The sequence below is a fragment of the Porcisia hertigi genome, chromosome 35 (assembly GCF_017918235.1).
Source record: "Porcisia hertigi strain C119 chromosome 35, whole genome shotgun sequence".
Lineage (NCBI taxonomy): Eukaryota > Euglenozoa > Kinetoplastea > Trypanosomatida > Trypanosomatidae > Porcisia > Porcisia hertigi.
The window spans coordinates 682,623-703,966 of NC_090594.1; the positions used below are offsets into that span (position 1 = coordinate 682,623).

Below are 21,344 nucleotides of genomic sequence, written 5' to 3' on the forward strand. Positions count from 1 at the left end.
AACGGCGCATTAGACTAATCTTCAGATAATGGACATGAGTGTGTGTGTGTGTGTGGCAGAATGGGGGGAGAGAGGGGGGGGGCAGCACGTACACAAGTGTGGTTGAACAATGAAGAAGGGGCCATAGAGGTACAAGATATTCAGAGGAACAGCGCACGCTGTACATCAAGACTGGGCGAGAAAGATGCCGGATTACTGAAAATGAGAAGATCAAAGGAATTGCTGATCTGCAACGGCACGCCACACGCGATAATCACATGTGAGGGTGGTGAAGGCAACTCTGAGGTACCTTGTATTTCACGTGCGAGGCAAGGGAACCGAAATATAAACAGGCAGCGAGCAGCTAGACTCTCTCATCAAAGCAGATGTTCTTGACGTCTATCGAGCTGCAAGATTGTCGCCGGAATCCTCAAGTGGCACACTGCGGTTCATGTAACGCTATTTTGGTTCGTATACTGGTGTGTACGTGTGTGAAAAAGTGAACGCGTGTTTGGAGCTCAGAACAGAAGAGCGACATAGAACAAAAAAAATGCGAGAACGGGGTGGGACAGGGGGGGGGGGGAAACTTGACTGCCCGCGAATGCACACGACCAATCCAAACACACAAACAGACACTCGCCCTTCCGTGGCTCATATAGCCTCGGCCGGGTAATGGGGTATTTTGAAGTCGCCTCTCCCCCCTCCTCTCTATGATCTCCTTCGGTTCACTTCTTGTCCTTCGAACCTCCAAAGAGCGTGCGGTCCTATCCTAGAACAGCCACCATTTCTTCTTTTGGACCGACGGTGGGTGGCCTTTTTGCTGCGCCAAGGCCGCCGCGGCACCGATTTCATCGGAGTGTTTAAGCACATCTGACGACAAGCGCGGGCCGAACTTTTCTTCATCGTACCCGACAGACACAGACTCATACAACTTCCATGGCATTGGCGCGATGTGTGACTTGGCAAGTGTGCACAGCTCCCCGCAGCCTTCTATGACATAGTGTCGCTTTGGCGTGTTACCGTGCTTCGATCCTGCGTTGTTCATCCGCTCAATCACGTTGTAGCCCCCAATCACGATGGCGAACACCTGGGGCTTGTAGTCGCCTGCTGAAATATGGATCGCGAAATTTGGGCTCTCGCGATTGGGCCCGTACGCAATGGCGGACAGCGCACCGCGCCATGCGCCATTGCTCAGGTGCTCTGTTGGCAAGTAGTGTGAGTTAAAGCCCGGCACTTCGTGCTCCATTTCCTGTCCGTCGCCGAAGATTAGACAGTGTCGCGGCACGATTGCTGCGAGAGGCATCCCACGGAAAGAGTTACCCTTGCCTCCGTTGCCAGTGCAACGACGATGGAAGTACTCACAGTAGAGAGGGCAATCTTCGTTGAGGAGACCAATGACAATGCGCCCAATGTCGGTACCGTTCTCTGTTATGTCGAAGTAGACGACGTTGCCGATGCGCAGGTCGGCCGGCATCTTGTCCACACCGCGCACCACCCGCTCACTCGAGAGGGTAGTCCGGTAAAACACATACAAAATTATCAAGAGAAGAACGAACACACTGATGCGAATAGCCGTCATGAAAAGCGCGTACTGCCGCGCATGCTCTTCACACCAGGCCATCATAACCAACTCCAGGTCCGTCAGGATGCGCTGCGGCAACGGCACCTCTTCGACAAGCGTGAGAGGCAGGCGTCGAATGCGAGTGAGAGAGTTTCCCTTCTCATCCTTTACGATGATAGCGTCCTCATAAAACCCCTCGTCGCCCCTTTCCTCTCCGTAGTCCTTCTGCGTCACCGCCATCTCTGTACGGGCTTCGCCATTTGGAGACTTGCTCGTGTCTGCCCCACCTGCAGCGCTGCTGCAACCGTCGCTACTTTCCTTATTATCCCTAGAATTATGTGTTCCGCTCCCCGGCAATTCGAAGCCCGTGTTCTTCTTGTCAAAGCGCGACGCGCTCACGTGAAAAACAGCTAAAAGAGGGAATGTGGAACTGCCGAAGGTGCGTGCCAGATTTACCGAGGCGGACGGAGCCCGCTGACACACTCGAAAGCGTACCAGTGCCACCCCTACACGGCTACATACACCCATATGACCCCTAAGCATTGTGAACCGCCGAGGCCCAGTCCGCGTTCAACGTTGCAGAAGTACTGGACACGACAAAGAGGGGCAGCGTATGGACGAAGAAAGAGTGGTTCAAATGTCTAGGAGAGGTTTAGGATAAACGGTTAGGCGCGGACAAAAAAAAAAGAAATACTAGCGTTCGCATCCGCGCGCGGCCACTATAACTCACAGTGGGTGAAGGAGGACTCGCGTACGTGAAGAGCGATCCGTAGATCCGACGGCGTAGAAAGGAAAAGAAGGGGATTAGGGATGGCCTTGCACAGGACAACAGAATGTGTGCGCGACAGGATACCCCTCCCCTGAACCGATGGTACTTCACATCATTCATGAAGCGGCAGCCCATATACGTACACGTCCCCCCCCCCGAAAAAAAAAGGGCGGGAGCACACGTCAAAGTAAGATCCAAAAAGGGGTACGTTGACGTGAAAAAAAAAAGATGGTCGGAAAAAGAAAAATGGAGAGTAAGAGCCCATTCGCATTTACAATGGGGGAGGGAAAAAAACATCTGCGCCAACAAAATCATGATCACTACCTAAAGGGCAGTGACGCGCTGGCCATACCGCATCCAGATCCACTCTTCTTCGCTTACTGGTACACATGAAAAGAAAGGAAGAGGGAAGGGAGAGGGGGAGGGGAGGGGGGGGTGCTGAGAAGAGCACTGGAGCCACCAGCTGTTTCCTCGTGCTTTATACTGTCGATTGAACGCACATCTTCTATCCTTTAGTCGACAAATCACGCCAGAATCTGCACCAAGACCGATACATACACAACTCTACGGCCTCACCCGCTTGAATAGGTGATGATGTTCATGTACTTGTTTTCTATTACGTTTCAACTGTGTGTTGGCCTCCCCCTGTCTTTGTCGTCATACTTCCGTGTTTGCTTGTTTATTGCCTCCCACGGATTATTCTTTTTCGGGGGCTCTAGAGCGCTGCGTGACTGTGTGTGAAATACACTCACACTTCCCCCCCCCCTCCCCTCCTTCCGTTTATTCGTTTTGCAGCATCAGCAACAAGAATGTATCATGCATACACACGTATCACAAGTGTACACACACACACACAAACACAGAGAAGGGGACAGGGGGGGGGGAGAGCACGACAGTTACGCCACTGCCGATTTGGTAAAAAAACAATAACAAGAACAATAATATATATATATAATATATATTATATATATATGTACCAAACTCAGGAGCGAGAACTCAAAAAAAAAGCAACAACGCACAAGCAAACAAAGACGTAAAAACAAAAAGAGAATCAGGGAGAGATGAAAACCAAAAGACGCACACGTAATGAATCCACTTTGCAGGCAATGTGGTTAGAGTGAAGCTCACGTAGCACAAAAAAATCAGAGTAAAAACAGGGTGGGAGAGAGAGAAAAAAAAAAGTTGTATCTGGAGGGGTGAAGGAGAGGTGAAAAGACACAGAACTAAGTGAGAAGAGCGGCGCGCAAGCACAGTAGCTGAAGGGTTATTTTTTTTTTTGCGTGGAAAAAAAAGAGAGCACCAGCAGAAGAGGAAAACAAAATAAGAAATGCACAGAACCAATTTAGTGACAAAGATGGAGAAAGAGAGCACGGGTAGCTCCCTACGCACGACTTGTCCCAAACCCCTGTGAATGTGCGCGTTCTCCTCGTCTCTGTAACCCTTTACACAAAAAAATACAACCCCCCCACTCTTACCTCTGCAACCTTATCCTCTTCATCTCTTTTTTTTTGGCATCGATTCTCACCGCTTTCCGATGTAAAATGGCAACAGAGCAGCAGAGACGATTAGCCCTCACCACCACGTACATACACACACACAGAAGCGAGAGAGGACGCATACACAGGCTACTTCTCTTTAGCGCACGACTCTGTCCTCGAAGCCCTCTTTTCCTGGTCGTTCTCCTCGTTGTTTACGGTTGCGCTGCTGCCTCCGTTTTCAGCAGCTGCGGTGATGCTGTCTAGCGTCAAGCCCTTGGGTCGAACCGGATCGAAGTACGGGTCCATCAGCGCCTCGGCTGCTTGAATCCGCTTCAGATGATCATACTGAAGGAGTTTCTCTAAAAATGCGAGTGCCTCTGGTGGGCACAGGTGCTCGTTTTGCGCATTGACAAAGCTTTGCCAGGGCTTCTTCGCGTGGTAGCCTAACGTCGCTTCTAGCACGGGAGGCAGACTCACGTTGTGCTTCTTGAGATACACTTGGAGGTCGTCCGTGCCGAGTACCTTCACGATACGCACCAGCTGATCTGTATTATCCTTTCCACGGAAGAATGGCTCACGAATAAATATCATAGCCGCCAACATGCATCCCAACGACCACATGTCCAGGCGGTAGTCGTACATGGGCAATTCTACAAGCAGCTCCGGCCCCTTGAAGTACCGGGATGCAACACGCGCATTATAGGATGTGGCAGGATGGTAGAACTCAGCCAAGCCCCAGTCAATCAGCTTCAGCTTCCCTGTCTTGTAGTCCAGACACACGTTGTTCGGTTTCACATCGCGATGCATGATGCCGTGCGAGTGGGCGTACTCGAGGGCTGTGAGCACCTGGAAAATATAGCTGCGCACCTCTAGGTCGGTAAAGGCTGGGAAGACGGCGCGAAAGTCACATGACTTTACGTACTCAAATATGAAGGACGGTGTTTTGCTATTGGGTTCCCGCACAACATCGAAGAGGTCCACGATGTTCGGACCGCCCTTAAGGGTCTGCAGTACCATTAACTCGCGCAGAATTTTCTTTTTCTTGACTGGCTTTAGTACTTTGATCACAACCTGGCGCGGCACCTTTGTGTCCACGCCGAGAAAGACATCACTGTACTTCCCACGGCCGATCTTCTGCTCCACCTCGTACCGGTCAGGACTATTCCATTGCACGCGCAGAGAATCGTAGTCCCAATAAGATGAGGGCTTGTTGACGTTGACACGGGCGTAGCGGTGCGCGCCGTCGGAAGTCGGTGATGCTGGTGACGACTTTGAGGACATGACTTGTGGTTCAGCTTTCTTTGATGTGTGGTTTCTGCGCCTTACTTTCACTCACTTTGCACCTTGTCTCTCGGTGGAGATGTGCGCTGGTCAAGCGTATACTCTGCCCCCTTTCAGCCTGAGCCTGTGGAAAAATGAGGAAGGGAGGGGGGGGGTCGATGGCACTACGCGCACGTCGGAAGAGGAGAGGGGGGGGGTGCGGAGATAATGGCAGCCAAAAAGGAGAACATTAGAAAGCGCGAAGAAATGAGGGGGAGATGACCAGAAGAGTAACATTGAAGACTCAGAGAGAGAGTTGGGAAGGGGTAAAACACACACACACAATTCGATACGGGTGAGCTGCGCTCGAATTCCAAATGTTACGGTACCACCACTCATTTATAAATCCGTAACAGACAGTCGAGGGATTGCAAGATCGACAAAGGGGGCATACAATAGGGGGTCGGCGGTGATCCGTAGTGCCTCATCGAGTCCCCTCCCTGTGTGTGCCTTTTTGTTTATTGACCATGGAATAACCCGTCACGTATCTACCTCGCACACACACACAATAAAAAAGAAAACAGTTGCAACAATGAGTACCTGTTGTCTATTCTTTGATGCGTTTTTTTCTTTTTCCTCCTTTCTTTGCTATCGTTTTTTTAGTGATGATGATGTCCAGAATATAAATGGTAAGCGGATGAAGAAAAGGGGGGGGGAGGGAAGAGACGGAGAACCCCTGCTGCTTCCTCTCCTCCCCCTTTTTTTTACAGGAGGGGGGGGGGGGGCCGAGGACCACATGACTCACTACAACTGATGAGCAATGCAAAACAAATTGTTCAACATGCTCATGTTTTCCACATAACCTGAGCCCAAATTCCACTCGGCACCCCGCACCTGTCACAAGACTCTCCCGGGATGCTAAGCAGCGGTGCATACACGTTACAGGAATGTCCGCTTGATCCTCTGAACGCTACTTCCACCTCGAACTCTACACACCACCCGCTTCGCAGGTGGCCAGCTCACAACAGCCCCAATTGTGCTGGTCACCACGTGTAGCATCTCTTGAAATGGCATAAACCCCCATCATCACCAGTCGACACTGAGAGTTGGGGCGAGGTGCGTTCGAGTCGCATCGACATTCTGCTCCATCACATTGCTGGGATGGACGCCTTCACTATGGCATGTCGTCCCGACGCAGTGCAAGCGAGGACCTGGGCACCGGCATCCGTAGCGACGAGTCGCTCTGCTTTCACATCTTGTGAGGTATGTGACCCCTGTTCATCACCAAAAGTGGGTTCCGGATGTTCAGCAGGGACTATTTGACTTCGTCACAGAGTGATCACTGGATTATGATTCCAGACTGAGTGGTGGTTCTTGTCGCCCGGTGCAACAACACAGAAGGAAGCGCAGTAAGGGGAGGGGGGGGGGCGGTCAGCAGGATTGCGACAGCAAGCAAGAACATGCACAACAGACTCCTTTACACGTTCAAACATCCCCCCAAATATATATATATATATGGAGAGCTTTAGATGCTTGAGGATGGGGGAGCAAAAAAGTTACACGCACCCCCCTCCTTTGCATGCTTCTCCCAGGAATCCTTTGTTGTTCTCTCGTCGCGCGGCATAAGTACACCTATCCTTTCAGTAGTTGTCGCTGTCGTAAAAGCCACACACACACACACACACACGTACACACACATACACACACGTACACACACACAGACGGCCCTTACGTTCCAACCTCGACCTCTTGACTTTGCATCTACTCACCTTGCCGGATCTGTCGGGGACATCCAGAGGCACATATAGAACAATAAAGCGAAGTTATTTATAACGAGAACAATATGGTTTAGCAGGTGCGAGCAATACGCATGCTACAACAATCCAGTAATTCAGTACAAGCACGAGACACACAAACAGCGCGCTGCCTCACTCTATGATACCCCCTTGCCCGAAGTCTCATGCACAGACGAACACATACGCACACGAGCGCACATATAGGCGCGTCTACGAATCATGCACTTTAAACGGAAGAGGTGCGAGAAAGTGTAGAGAGTCGCACTGAAGAGACAAACAAAAGTAGCAAAAAAAAAGACGGCAGAGAAAGTTGAGTATTCAAGTATTAGCGACTTTGGGCTTGTGCGTGTGCGTGTGTGTTACCGGGGAAGGGGGGAGGGCAGGCATGGTACGTCCGTAAGCGAGAAAAACACAGAAGCACGACAGAAAAAAAAAAAAAATAGCAGTGTAGAAAGAGAAGAACACCCAGGGAATGAAAAAAATCAGAGAAACCCTCCAGAGACAGGAGGATATACAAATAAAATTAGATACACCCGCAGACCATCACCACGTACGAGATAACCCAAACCACCCAGACATAGAAGCTGTGACTTTTTCTTCCGAGGAGAACGCCTTTTGTGTGGCCTTTGGGGCCAAGAAGTGGAGCAAATAAGAGAGGGGGGTGAATGCACGTGTGTATATGTGTATGTGTGTGTGTGCGTATGCACTCAGTTGAGGATCAGGACCTTGTCTTCCCGTTTACCCGTTCGCTTGGAGAGCGAGGCATGCTCCAGTCCAATGAATGCCGCCTTCGACGGCTCTATTTGATTCGGCCTGTAGCACTCTGCAGGACAGAAGTTCATAATGTGAATTCCCATCAGATCGTCCGGCGGAATCACTTCCACGCGACTCTCTTTCACTAGACACACTTTCCAATCCTGAACGGCGGCGTAGATCATCTCTAGCTTAGCGGCGACTCGGCGTAGCAGCTGATTCGATGTTTCGTGGAAATGGACGTACATACTGAAGGGCTCGCTGTGCGTTTCGATAGCGTCGTTGCGTTGGCGCACCGTGGTGAAGTGATGTATCTGAAATACACCCTGGTCCGACAGGGGGGCACCCGGAATGGGAAGGGGAAGGTGTTCAATACGATATTCCGCACTTTCTTCAAATGTGTGGTGCTCAAAAACAAGTGCATGATTCTTGTCCAGTATGTTGTACACACGACCGCGCCACACGTCAACCAGACGCAGCCACTCGTGTGCTTTCTCGCAGTCCATTTCCATGATACGCTTCACGAAGGCAATTGTAGAGCTGTTGGCTGTGCTTTCTGGATCTTCCTTGAGCAGCGCCGCCACCCCCGCACAGAGACCAGCTTCGTAGTCTTTTTGAATCTCGCGCACACAGGCGGGGAAGAGCAGGTCTGCCGTGATAGGAAGATCAAGCGGCAACAGAATCCAGTGCGTCGAGACTACCTTGACGTTGTCAGCATACAGCTTAAACTCCAGCGAGTGTGCATTCTCGATTTCAGTGACAGTGTACTTGCAGTACTCGTAGTAGAGGTACTTGGATCGAGTGGAAGCCCGCGAGCTGGCAGGCATCAACAGTTTCGCCAAGGTTCCACGATCCTGCTTTTTACCTTTCATGAAGTAGGGCAACTCCGTTTCAGGGTTGTGACGAGTGAAGCGGATTCGGTCGTAGTTCTCTATGTCCCCTATGAGCCGTGCCGTGTACCGCTGGAGCTGCTCGTAGGTCATGTCTTCTGCAAGCTCGGTCGCGAGTAGGAGAGGATAATCTGGGTAGCGGTTCAGTTTCAATTCAAGAGGGATTCGGTGCAAGAGGAAGTGCTGAAAGCTCTGAATATCGGGGTAGAAAATGTTGGCGGGATTCTCGTTTGGTGTGCTGAGTTTCCAGATCAGAATGTCACCCGAGTGGAGCTCGTCGCATGGCAAAAACTCGCGCGCTGCAGTTTCGCGCACCACCTCCAACGCCTCTTGTGGCATACCACGTTTCACCGAAGCCGCCTCTGCCTCATCTCTGAAGACGAGGTCTTGGTGCGACTTGTTGGTTTCAAGAGAGGTGACACTCCGCTTCGTAGACAGTGCCTGCTTGCCTTCCGGCAGATTCTTCAGATGATGCCCATGGTGCTGCTTCGTCAAGTCGGGCAAATCGGCAATGAGAGCTCGCACATGTGACTCCATGCTTTCGAGGGCCTTTTTTGTGTTCCCGTTCGGATCACGGTGCAGCACGGTACAGCCTAGAAAAAAAATCTTGAGCTGGAGCTGGTCGTACAGTTTGTGATGAAACACCCCATACTCGCGGTGTGTAGAGCCCTGGTCAAGTTCCATCACTGCGGCAGTTGATGGGGTGGTGACAAGCACGCAGCACTCTTTTTCGTTTTGTAAGATCTGTCGAACTTTCATACTCGCCTTGACCTGCTTCGAAAGACGGAACTCTGAGCCACCGGTGCGCGGCGAGGCAAACCACAGCAGCTGCTGTTCGGGGTCGAAACCTAGCTGCTTTGTCACAAACTCCTGAAAAGCCGGCAAGGCTTCAGCCTCGAGTGGAACGCGGAGCGTCTTCTGCGAGGGAAACTTCTGCGCCGCTGGCCGGCATGACGTAAGGTACTCATTCTGATCAGCAATGTCGCTCGGCACAATGAAATGCACCCGTCCGTAGAGGTAGTCTTCCGCCTGTTCCTTAACGAGACGCCTTTTTTCAATAAGCTCTCTCTGTAGCTGCTGGACGACATGTTCTGGGACGTCATCGCTGGCTATCGGGCATAAAATGGAGCTCATTTCGCTTGTGCGGATGTAAACTAGCATGTACGCGTTGGCGGTGTTTGGTATCTCAGAGCCCCAGTAGTTGAGCTTGAAGCCGCCAAAGTTGTCACCAAACACTTCCTTCAGCCTAGCCGGGGTAACCGCCTCGTCGTTGAATTTGTACCATGCGCCAGAGCACAGTAGAAAGCAAAAATAGTGACCAAATCCTGTGTTCGACCCGGAGTGTACCAGCACGCTACACAGAGTGTAATGTGTTTCCGTCGGAGGAGACATCGGCATGTAACGCGACAGATCTAGAGTGTTGTAGTAGTCCCAGCGCGTGAGCACCTTAGTCTCGCCGTGGTGAATGTCGTAATCGAAGCGCGCAAGGTGCAGAAGAAGGATGGGAGGGATTGTTTTGAATCGCACACCCTTCTCAGCACGATGATAAGACTTTTTCCCATTGCTTTCTAGACAGTACTTATTTTTTCCGTCCAGCACCTCCACCTGAAAAAAGGCGTCGAAGCTCGAGTAAATATTCTTCTTGTTCTTTACAACGAGCTGCAGGTCGTAAAACGGCTCTTCACGAGCACCGTAGTAGTTCGCTTCCTCAACTTTGATGTAACTCTCCAAACAGCCTGTAAAGAGACGATGAATTGCATTCTCCTTCGGATTGGGGTTCTCCGTTTCACCCTGTTGGGCATTCAGTTTCTCCTCCAAGTTGTCCAGAAGAACCCGCGTCAGCTCATGCACATCGTGCTGGATGAAGCTATCGGATGCACCCCACCCAAACGATTCAGTAAGTTCGCGTGTGCCAACAGCACGAGTCGACATCTGCAAGTGGCAAAAGAGCCGCTGCATGGCATATGGGATGCTTCTGGGTACTGGCGAGTCTAGGCCGGCGTGCTGCTCCGCTTCATCTTTGGTTGGCATGTGATAGATAATGGCTCTAAATGCTTTAATGTGAAAAAGAGCTTGGAGGAGCGAGTTCAGGTAGCAGGTCGCACCTTGATTAAGCAGGCCATTGTAGCGGGAATGAGAAGTCACATACCTTTCCAGCTCAGCTGAATCGTCGTTTGGCTGCAGCACCGCGGGGGGGAGCTGTTCGCAGTATGGCAAACTATTGACACATGCATAGCCTAAAAGAGGAGTGTTAGCGAAGAATGGACTCCACTGGTGTGCACTCAGATGTCGATGAATCATGTAATTGTCGTCGATTTTGCCCGTTCCGTGATGAGCAGTAATGTGCTGCAGAGACCTCAAGAAGAGAGGAAATAGGGAGGGGTCAATCCCACACTGCTTGAAGACCGAGATCCGCTCCTTGCCTGTCATAGTCGCCAGGTCAGCAATGGTGTAGCTGCATTTTTCCAGCGCAGCCTCCGAGGGTAGCAGTTTTCTGTTAAAGGAGGTGTCATTCCAGAAGACGTGTTTTGCCACATCCAAAACGGAAAGCATTGTGAGGTCGTTATGTGTTTCCTTCCCCCCGTTGCGCCCGGCAGCGTATATGTATGTGCACCAGGTTCCTGGTGCCTTTTTTTTCTTCTTGTGTTTGTAAGTATGCGCTTGAGCCAACGGCTTTTATTCTACAACCAAAAGCTGGTAAGCTGCGGCACTCGCAGCTTGGGGGTATGTAAGTCGGGAAAGAGAAAAGGCAGAAGAGGATGGAAAGATAGAGTTGCAGTAAAAATCTGCTCCATGAAGGTAGCGGAGATGATGGCGCGGGTTCGATGGTGGTAAGTGAAGCCGAGATGCCAACCAGCCATACAAGCGCGGGAGAAAGCCTAAAGCTGTGCCGCGAGACGAATACCATGTGTCAAGCGGTCTTTTCGCATGACTATGGGTGCTTCTCCTCGCGAAAGCAACATTAAATGCATGGTAGGATCACCCTCTCTTCGCTAGTCACATTATTATTATTTGCCCCTCGTTTAGGTACATTTTTGGAAAAAAAGTATTTACATTTGAAAGGCCCCTCTTCTCGTCATCATGGGAGTATGCTCATGCACTGCAGTTACACGGCAATGTTCTGAATAACAATCAGGATGAAATCCTTGTCCGGTGCCACCATGATTTCGTTCTTCTTGGAGCGGATGCGTAGAAAACAAAGATCATTTGTCGGGTCTAAGTCTCGAACGCAATGACGTGCTTTGGCAGCAAGTGACGTAATGAGGTGTGCATACTGGTTCTGAACTGCAGTGTCTTCAATCGTGCTTCTGATGGGAGTGCCCTCATTGTCCGCTACAATGATGCCAGTTACGTTTGGCCGCTGGCCAATACGCTGAAACGTTTCTTCAATTTCTGACATGGTTTTGCGAGTGCTGTAAGGTATGAAACGGTGATGAGTAGCTCTATGTTCGCTGAAGAGAAGTTCGTGAAAACAGCTACGATATTCTAGACAAATGTGGTCACAAAGGTAGAAAAAAAGGAGGTGAGTAGGCATGGAGCGACAAACAAGGAATATATCATGGCATTTCTTTTTCCGTAGCATTCTACAGACTCCAGGAAGAGGCGGCCATCATATAAAGCTATGTTCGCGAGTCGACCAGCTGCATATCGGTATCCTCTGTTAACTAAAAGGAAACGGGTGCACAGAAATGAGGAATCATGAAGCTGGACGATCTGATTCAAAGTGGTGGTCGATAATTCTAAATTGAAATATGATGATGTACAGCTGGCGCCCCGTTTCAAGATACCTACCTTACCCCATACCACTTCAACGAAATCTGGCAGCAATGAAAACTCAAAATAAACACAAGACCAACAAAAAAGGTCATGCATAGAGCAACGCTTCCGTCGTAGCCAAACGGTGAAAGAAGAATGTTTCGATCGCACACAAAGTCCATGTTGTCCGAGCCTAAAGCAGCCACGAGCTCTGCAACCTCAACAGTCTTTTGAGCACCACCCATCAGAAAGCTCATCCGTCGTGCGACTCGTACCCGTTCGCGCACAGATGAGACGTTATACACAGAGCGAACCGCTGATAAGATGTCAGAGGTAAGTAAAGATGATGTGCATGCCAGAATGCCGGTGCTCGACAACTGTGAGCAGGAAACACGGTTGCCTCCCACGTAAACGATCGGTGATTCGGCTAGAACAGAATCGTACAGGATTTCGTTGACTTTGTGCGAGATCACAAGAATAGGCTTGTAGCGGTGCAACACATAAGTGGGAGCTGCGTACCCATCATCAGTGACCTTCACACGTTGATCTTCGGGAAATCGCCGGTATCTCAGTGGGGCTTCAGTGAGTGGTGTGTGCCAAAGGACACAAGCATTCGTTTCGTTCGAGACTGCTCGGAGAGCGCTATGAAACTGCTGCCTATGAGCGCTGCTTTCCGGCGGGAGGCTTGCGTAGATGAACCGACCTCCACAGCCCTCAATATATGGGTCAATTCCCGAGAAAGCACCTTTTGCAAAGACTTCACCGTCACCCCTAAAAAAACCGATTGGGTGTACATTGGGGCACATGGGGCCTGTAATATCGAAGCCTAGAATCCCTTGAGTGATAACATGTCGGGTCATCTGAGGACTTTGCGCCATACCAGAGCTCGTAAGGTCCCACAGAGAGGCGGAAAGACCCTGGAAAGCACTTACCACTGTCTCGAGGATTGGGTACCTCCTCCCCAAGGCAAAAGGAAGGAAGGGAGGCGATGTCGTGCGAATGCTTAGCACGTCATGGGCTCTACCTGACAGAATTAGAAGGGGGACACCTAGTTGCTCACAGGCCTGATCTGCTTCCAAGATAAAGGCGCTTGACAAGACAACATCAGGGAAAAACTTTCGTTTGTGCAAAGCAATGCGCAAGGCTGTTGAAAAATTTGCCTTTTTGTGGTGGCACCCTCCCGGAGAGCAAGTGACGGGAGTGCAAACGGAGTCGCCGAAAACCTCTTCGCAGCCGCTGAGTTCAAGTGTGTCTACGAGAACTGTTGCGGAATGGTTTCTCTGATGGGCTGCTCTCACAATAGATGCGATCTGAAGCAAGTCCGACGGCACTCCTGAAGAAATAAACGCCACTTTTAGTCCGTTCACTCTCAAGGTAGCGAGAAGCAGCACACCCGCGGCGATAGCCGCCACTGCGTGCAGGATTTGTGCGGCCATCCCAATTCGGGGGGGGGCTGTTGTGAGCAGTTCAATGAAAACTGCAGAGTCAACAACAGCAAAAACAAAGAAGAGAGGCGGCTGGTGTAAAAAAAAAAAGAGACATGATGAGCAGCTCAATGCATTGGCGAACGAGGAACACACAAAAAAGAACGCTCCTAAACGTGCAAAGACGTTTAATCGGTTATTGAGCGGCTGATAAAGCGGTAACCCCACCTTGGCAACAAAAAAGGTGGTGCCAACGGCCACGAGTTCCTCAGCTCTTGCGAATATTGTGCATGCAGCGAGAAGACTTTTTCTTAGAGGCTCACAGGAACATTCCTCCTTTTTTGTTCCAGCTCTACTGCCAAGCTGATCCACCTCCTAGAGGGATTAGTTTTGTGCTGCTGCCTGCACGCCGCGGTTCAAGTTGTCTCTGGCACACCATTGTTCTCACCTTGACAGATTCCGGGGGGGGGGGCTGTGAACAGAAACCGCCCCTCCCCGGATATGCGCAACCCCATTGTTGGGCTTCGCACTTCACAAGCACAAAAATGGATTTGACCGTTTCTCTCAGCGAGGTGATCGTGTGGGAAAGAGGAAAACGAGTCGGCGGAAAAAGGGGGGGGCCTCGAAGCACTTCGTTCTCCCCCCCCCTCCCACTCACACGCGACATGCAGAACCACGGTACTGGCGTCGCGCCCCCCTTCGCTTAATGGGGCACTTGCTGTACATGTCTCAGCCTTCGTTGTAAAAGTGTTGTGTTTCACTTAAAAGATCACCGTTGAAGGAAAAGATTGCGCCAACCTCGAAAAAAACAGCATACGCAAGTGGAGAAAAAAAATGCCCCTGGAGGAAAACCAAGTGCAGTCACGCCCACCACAGAAAACTAGGCGAGCTCGTGTATCCAGTACATGTTCAAGCTATGCATCTGCTTTTCTCAATCGTTCTGTGGTGAAGAAATGCTGTTTTTCCCCCTGTCACATAGCCGCCTTGTGATCCTCATCGGGGGTTGTTTGCACGACCAGGTCAAAATGAAACCAAAAGAAGTTTCGTTTCTCGTAAATTCAACTGCTTGAGGTCGGGAAGGAAAGCTTTCAAATTGAACGCGCTTGCAGCCTAGTGTCGGCACCGAGCACGGCTTGCAATCAAAGTTCATCACTCTTTGCAGACGCGTAACTATGTTGTTTAATCGGTTGTCAGCTCTCTCTGCTGGAGTGTCTCGGGTATTATACTCTCTTTGCCCCTTAACTTGTTTTGGCACTCAAAGACGTATAACTGTACTCCCCTTCTCACCCTCCTCTAACCCATATCGTCACCTTCGTGGCGGCTCACAAGGTCACTCACACACACACACGTCAAAGGCGAATTTGTTTTTTTCTCCGAAGAACCCCGCTATGTTAGAAAAATGATGCGAACAAGGATTTCTCTAGCGCCTATGCTGTCCAAGGCGACTCGATTACAGTTGGGAAATATCAAGACAGAATATGGCACGGTCTCAACCGCGGCCGGCTCCGTAGAAAAATGGGGTTTTCTTTTTGGTGGCAATACGTACCCCCTTGTTAGCCTAGGTTTTGGCGTCTTCATGATGTGTGCCATCCTCACAGTAGTCGCCACTTATCAGCAGTACCGTGATATGGTGATAGTTACTGAGCACATCTCGTACGAAGATGTGAAGGATCGCTGTCTTACTCCAATGCCCGGCTGGGCTCGTCTGCGCTCATTCAGCATGGCAACTCCACACGGCCCTGCAACGTTTCGTGATCCGACTCCTTTAGACTGGCTGCCATTTGAACTAAAGCTGGGGTATGTGAAGCAGGCCTCATATTGAAAATAGATTTTTTCCCCTGCGGAGGTGGTTTGATATTTTCCTGTTTTTTTCCCGATGCTGGGCTGGTTTGCTGCGTGGTGTATGTTGAGAACTTTTTCGTCTCGCTGCTCTTTCATTGGTCATTCTCTCTCTCGTATTTTTTTTTGCTCGTCCGCATATGTGTGTGTGTGAAGTGCATCGATTTTTCTTTGGTTGTTGTTGCTATGTATTAGCCCTAGTCAGTAGTAATGTGTTTAGCTGAGAAGTCAACTCTTCATAGTATTGTAGAGGAGGACAACAAAGAAAAGTATGCTTGTGAATTGTAGTGTCAGAGTTTTATCTATTCAGGTTTCGCTCCGTGCTTCAGGACTCTCTTCCCAACTAGCAAAGGAAAAAAATAATTATTATCCAGATTTGCCAGGGCAGAAAGACTTGTGGTTGTACTTGACAGTCGTGGGAAGGGCCGCGCCGCGTGTAAAACTCTACGTTGTACACCTCTGCTGATGCTTCTGGTCTCTTTATCCCTCTGTAGTAGTTCCCTTATGTAGAGGAATACATAAAGTCTCATGTTGCCGATTTAGAACTAACAGTGTCATTCTACGAATAGCCCCTCCTTTCTACCTTTCCCGGCGCCACTTTCTGCTCCCTGAATATTCTGTGGAAGATTCTTTTTTTATGTAAGTGGAAGAACATCACCAACCCCCCACCCGGCTTGATACTTTCTACAAAATGATTATACCCCCTGTTTTCAGCAAGCCTCCGGAGCTGCAGTTTCGCGCAGGCAGAATGAGGTATGTAGGAGGAGTTGTAACAGCGGAAAAGATCAAGGGTTACCTGGCGTTTTTTTCTTCTGGTACGCAGACCGTTGAGATGATCTGGGCATCAGAGTCGGAGAAGTCGGCACCTATTTTGTTACCACGCGGTAAAACTAGGGTTAGCTTCGTGACACAGTGTAAGACAGGTCGTGTACTTTTGTTCGAAGTCAACGAAAATGATGAAAAAACGCTGCATTTCTTTTGGCTGCAGGATAAGTCGGAGGAGAAAGACAGCTCCTATTTGTTGAGCCTCGAGAGGATCCTTTCAGATCGCACTGCCAACATTCAAAAGAGGCCAACTGTCAACATCGAAGATTTCAAAAAGATTTTGGTGTCCGTTTCCAAGTCGAAGAAGGATGTGAAGCTGACCGATGTTTTGTCGTCTTCGGTTGTGACCGAGGAGCTGAACAGTGATCCTGCCTACTACGAGAGAAAACTCGCCAGCTACTTGCCAAGAGAGGGTGGAGGGTCGAATGACATTCTCTCTCACGTGAAAAGCCCGCAAGCGGCGCAAGCCGCAGCAGCTCTCGAGGCTGCATTGCAAGACCCTGAAACGTACAAGCAACTCTGTGCATCATTCGGTGTTCCCGAGACTGATCCGAAAGGGGGCGTCTTGGCTTTTCTCAACGGAATTGTTAGGGCGGCAAAGAAGCCTTGAGCACACTGTTTTCAGAATGCAAGTGCTCAGCACTTTCCTTGTGGTCTCGTATCCACAGTCTATTATGCTGAACTACTAGTGAGGAACGAAATTGCAAAGAGTACTGCCCTGGTAAGGCTTGCGATAACTGAGGGGTTCCCTTCCTCCCTCTACCGTGTCTAACTCATAGGAGTCACAAAACGCCTGTTAATTATTCATCACTTCCTCGTTATCAAATGTCTGAGAGAGACCGGGTAGGTTGGAGACCGCAGGTGTTTACTGTAGATTTGCGTTGTGCTGAATTCCTCAGTGCCACTGAAAGGAGTGCAACACGGAAATGTACACCCATCAAGCTATTCAGACTATGTGCACTCCCTTCGTTCACCTCTGTTTCATTTTTCGTTTCCTTTTCGAACGACCATTTTGCCGCACAACTATTTTGTATTGATACTCATGCTTTATGTCTGATAGGCTCCAGAGCAGTACAGAACAGTGGTTATGAAAAAGAGTCGACGTCTGAGCCAGGGAATTCAGCCTGAGCTTCACCGCTATGCGCAGGCAACATTTCATGAAGGGACGCATCGACAGGCTCCAGGGGACTCTACACCGTGGCGCGATGTTTCTTCCCCCGTTAACCGACTCCGTGCGTGGTGGTTGGCACCGGCGGCCAAAGGCAGCGTAATCGCTGCCTGGTCTTTAACGTGTGTTGTCGGTGCCTATTGCTTTAGCATCCAGCAAGATGCAAAAGGTACGTACCTGCTAAATAATGTCCTGCTTCGCAATTTGCACGAAGAATCACAGCGAGCTAACGCCAACGAAGAGCGTTCGAGGGAGCTTCAAGAGGCAATGCGACAGTATCTTTCGGAGGAAACAACCCGGAAGCGAAGCACTGCCAAGTTGGAAGAGTATGCAGCGTCTAGTGAAAAGATGAAGGCGGGAATTGTGAATTATGAGCTAGAATTGGCACGGGAGCGAGCAAGGGCCGACGCAACACACGGGCGGAATCAGCAGCTAGTGGGGGAGTTGATCTCTTTGCGTCAACAAATGTTGCAGGTTCAGAAGGACAACAACACTTTGGTTGGAGAGGTGGAGAAGCTGCAGCGGCTACTGAAGCGTTTCAGTCAATCATGAATGACAAAGACGATGGAAAATTCACTATCGACATCTTTTCACGCATTGCAAAATATACCAATCCAATCGTTCCTTCAAAAATCAACAAACAGCACCCCCCCCCAAAAAAAAGGTATGAAGCCTCTTGGGGCATTTTTAGCAAGCTGCTCCTTCCCCAGGGTTCGGAGGTTGAGCGAAAAAGGGAAGTGCTCTTCGAAACATCACTTTTCACCACCACTTCAGCGCGAGGCATCGTACCGTTGCCCCCTTCCAGCCGCACCTGCTTCCCGGATAAGCATTGGTGGATACGACATGATACCAGTTTTTCTCTTGCTCTGAAATGCCTAACCCGTTTCCTAAAATTGTCGCTTCATTTTCTATTATTGTGCTCTTTGGGACAGGATTAAAGGAGCTCACCAATCAAGCAAAAGACACACACACACAAAAAAAAAAAACAGTGTTATTGCAATGAAATGAGGCCATGAAGGATCCTAAGGACGATATACGGAGCTTTGCGCGGGCGTATAAGTACAACTTGAAGCCATTTGCAGTTGACCTCTTTGCTAGCTTCCTGAAAAAGTATGACAATGGCGACGAGTACCGTCGCGATCTCCTGCGTGACTTGTTCGGCTTAATACGAGAGCATTGCTCTGACAATCGACTCGTTGATGAGTTGAAGGCAGAAGCGGTCATCAGTTTACAAGAGGCAAAAATAAGAGGTTGCCTCAGCAACGACGGCTCATCTTCTGTCAAGGTCGTTCGCATGGACTTGGTCCCCAAAGTCTTTGTGGACGAGGTCACTAATGATCTAAAAGTAGGCAGGTCCTCCGATTCCATGAATCGGCTCCAGTGCCTTAATCAACGCTATGCACTTGCTCGCCGACGTTGCCTGCGATGTGGCCTGTACCAGAAATCGGTAGATAATCGTGTGCTAGATGACGGTCTCCAGGCTCTTCTGCCTACCTGTGCGCTTGAGGGTCTCGATCCAAGCCTTCAGATTGCTGTGCTTGGGCTCCTGATCGTGCGGGACGGCGAGGTGTTCTTGGAAGATTTAAGGGGTAAAATTCAACTGAAGCTCACCGAGCAGTCGCGGGTCACGCAGCACTGCTTCGTGGGTAACGGGTTCTTGGTTGTTGTGAGCGGCTTCTGGGTGAACGGTCTTCTCCATGTCGCTCGAGTAGATCTCCCGCCCGCAGAGAGGCGGGAGGTGACGCTGCGCGACACAGGCTCTGGCATGGACTTGTTCGGGCTGGCACCGTCCGACTCGGTGGCAGCTTTGCGAGAGGAGAAAAAACAGCTGCAGACCGTGATCATTGTCATGGCGCACGTTCACCTCGATAAGGTGGGCACAATGAACAAACTAGCTCGCTTTTTCAACCGAATGCAGAGCTTAAGCGAATCAGAGCTGTGCCACGTTACTTTTGCTTTTACCGGAGATTTTTCCTCCGTCCCGCTCCACTTTGCTGACGCATCTCACTTGCCTGACATTTTCGACGCCTCGGACCGCTTGCAGACCCTTCTAGACGGACTAAGTCGCTGCATTGCTGCCAATGCACCCAGTGCAGCACAGCATAGCCAGTTTGTGCTTATCCCAGGCCCCAGTGACATGACCACCCTCCAGGGTTTTCAGCCGCAAATGCCCATCGCCGCCCATTTCGCCAAGGGTATGGAGAGCCGAATAAAAAAGCTTATCCTCGCACCGAATCCGTGCCGCTTGCGCTTCCACACGCACGAAGTTATTATTGCCCGTCGGAATTTCCTTCACGATCTCCAGCTCTGCGAGTCGCGTTTCCCGTGGGACCGCTATCGCGCAAGGGATTCCACCAGCGCAGCACTGGACCGGGCCTCCCCTAGTGGCGCCGTCACAGACGCCACAACATCGTTTGAACGTGTTACCAAGACCTTGCTGGATGAGGCGCACTTGTCACCCAGCATTGACGAGGCGGTTTTGTGGCGAGTGGATGACGCTTTGCGCATCCCGATTCTGCCGCACACGATGTTGCTGTGCGACTCAACGGAGCAATGGGAGTGCCACTACAAGGGTGTTCACGTCGTGAACCCGGGCTCCTTTTCTGCAAATGGCACATTCCTTTGGTACACTCCCACAGATGGGCAGTGCAGTCTCAGCACAGTGGGGTAATGGGCTCTTTCTCATAGATGAAGCTGCCACTCATATCTTCCTCATTGTCCTTCAAGATGCGTACTCGCAGTTTGTGTCTGCTTTTTGAAAAGTATTTCTTCTGTGCCAATTAGAACAAAGGCAATAAAGGTATCAGAGCACCTGAGACGCCATTTTTGCTTTTGAACGGAGAAGAATCCCCCCGTCTTCCCTCCCTCCCTGTTATGCTGGTGTTGCGTAGCTGCATAGAATCTTGTGCTCCTATAGATGAGAGAAATGCATGTACAGCTGCTTTGTGAAAGTCAAGCGCATCCCCCCCTTTTTATTTTGTAGTTCAAAGAAACCGAGTTCCGATTCACGAGTGATTCTTCACAAAGCTTCTGTTTCTTTTTTGGTTTGGAGTAAACCTCCGCGACGAAAACAAAGTGCCTCAGCGCGTGATGGGGGAGGGGGAGGGGGTACCAGAGGCCGCTACCCGGCTTTCTGGGGAAGCTGAGCAGACCCCTATATTCCCCCTCCCTCCCTCCCCCCTCTCTGCTGGCGCTAAACCTTATCTGGTGGATAACAAGGTCGTGTACTTTGTGTGTGGAGGTGTTGGGGGGATTTACCGTCACTCTGTTGTCGGCAGTGAGGCCCTGGATGGCGCTGCATCGGAACGACCTGCGACACTGAGTGCGATTGTGCAATGCATATGAGAGGCAAGGCGTCCACTCACGCGTTGTCTGACAGAGTGGATACATTGAAAACGAAGCAAAGGGCCCGTCACCACGGATTACAGAACAGAGGGCCGACCACAACTCTCTCTCAGAACATAGCCTCTGCGTATGCACCCAAGGACGATGTTTTTGTTTTTCGTTCTTCTGTTGCACTGAGAAACGAAAAACACCGGACGTGCAGTCTCCTACAGACGCGAGAGAAGAAATGTGTTTGCGGTATTCTGTGGCCTACCCCTCAACTACTGCTCAATGTCAATTCACGGTTCTTACCTTCTCATGCGACACGCGGTGCTTCATCGCTGTATTGGATGCGATGTCGCACTCACGTATCCAACTTTTCTCGTCAAACAGCGAGAACGCTCACAAACATATTTTGTATACATACCCACAGAAACAGGGTCACACAAGCATCACGAACGATTCGGAGGGACGGGAACAACGCCAATCCAGGCCTGCTCTTAGCGAGGGCAGCCGCGAGTA

The 21,344-nt window shown here is 50.4% G+C and overlaps 9 protein-coding genes across 9 annotated transcripts; 4 read left to right on the forward strand and 5 right to left on the reverse strand.

Annotated features, from left to right (window-relative positions):
• Positions 1 to 748: 748 nt before the first annotated feature.
• On the reverse strand, positions 749 to 2,083 carry JKF63_01158 (uncharacterized protein; the record flags this gene model as incomplete). Its single annotated transcript, XM_067897206.1, has 1 exon — positions 749 to 2,083. The coding sequence occupies one exon, from the start codon at positions 2,081 to 2,083 to the stop codon at positions 749 to 751; it is 1,335 nt and encodes a 444-aa protein (XP_067753363.1).
• Positions 2,084 to 3,934: 1,851 nt separating this feature from the next.
• JKF63_01159 (uncharacterized protein) lies at positions 3,935 to 5,068 on the reverse strand (the record flags this gene model as incomplete). The annotated part of the gene is made up of 1 exon (XM_067897207.1): positions 3,935 to 5,068. One exon carries the CDS (start codon positions 5,066 to 5,068, stop codon positions 3,935 to 3,937), a length of 1,134 nt encoding a protein of 377 aa, XP_067753364.1.
• A 2,482-nt stretch (positions 5,069 to 7,550) lies between these two features.
• Positions 7,551 to 11,039, reverse strand: JKF63_01160 (uncharacterized protein; the record flags this gene model as incomplete). The annotated part of the gene is made up of 1 exon (XM_067897208.1): positions 7,551 to 11,039. The coding sequence occupies one exon, from the start codon at positions 11,037 to 11,039 to the stop codon at positions 7,551 to 7,553; it is 3,489 nt and encodes a 1,162-aa protein (XP_067753365.1).
• A 553-nt stretch (positions 11,040 to 11,592) lies between these two features.
• On the reverse strand, positions 11,593 to 11,886 carry JKF63_01161 (uncharacterized protein; the record flags this gene model as incomplete). The annotated part of the gene is made up of 1 exon (XM_067897209.1): positions 11,593 to 11,886. The coding sequence occupies one exon, from the start codon at positions 11,884 to 11,886 to the stop codon at positions 11,593 to 11,595; it is 294 nt and encodes a 97-aa protein (XP_067753366.1).
• A 388-nt stretch (positions 11,887 to 12,274) lies between these two features.
• On the reverse strand, positions 12,275 to 13,678 carry JKF63_01162 (uncharacterized protein; the record flags this gene model as incomplete). Its single annotated transcript, XM_067897210.1, has 1 exon — positions 12,275 to 13,678. One exon carries the CDS (start codon positions 13,676 to 13,678, stop codon positions 12,275 to 12,277), a length of 1,404 nt encoding a protein of 467 aa, XP_067753367.1.
• Positions 13,679 to 15,065: 1,387 nt separating this feature from the next.
• Positions 15,066 to 15,488, forward strand: JKF63_01163 (uncharacterized protein; the record flags this gene model as incomplete). The annotated part of the gene is made up of 1 exon (XM_067897211.1): positions 15,066 to 15,488. One exon carries the CDS (start codon positions 15,066 to 15,068, stop codon positions 15,486 to 15,488), a length of 423 nt encoding a protein of 140 aa, XP_067753368.1.
• Positions 15,489 to 16,196: 708 nt separating this feature from the next.
• Positions 16,197 to 16,940, forward strand: JKF63_01164 (uncharacterized protein; the record flags this gene model as incomplete). Its single annotated transcript, XM_067897212.1, has 1 exon — positions 16,197 to 16,940. The coding sequence occupies one exon, from the start codon at positions 16,197 to 16,199 to the stop codon at positions 16,938 to 16,940; it is 744 nt and encodes a 247-aa protein (XP_067753369.1).
• Positions 16,941 to 17,417: 477 nt separating this feature from the next.
• JKF63_01165 (uncharacterized protein) lies at positions 17,418 to 18,050 on the forward strand (the record flags this gene model as incomplete). The annotated part of the gene is made up of 1 exon (XM_067897213.1): positions 17,418 to 18,050. One exon carries the CDS (start codon positions 17,418 to 17,420, stop codon positions 18,048 to 18,050), a length of 633 nt encoding a protein of 210 aa, XP_067753370.1.
• Positions 18,051 to 18,510: 460 nt separating this feature from the next.
• On the forward strand, positions 18,511 to 20,169 carry JKF63_01166 (uncharacterized protein; the record flags this gene model as incomplete). The annotated part of the gene is made up of 1 exon (XM_067897214.1): positions 18,511 to 20,169. One exon carries the CDS (start codon positions 18,511 to 18,513, stop codon positions 20,167 to 20,169), a length of 1,659 nt encoding a protein of 552 aa, XP_067753371.1.
• Between the last annotated feature and the right edge of the window lie 1,175 nt (positions 20,170 to 21,344).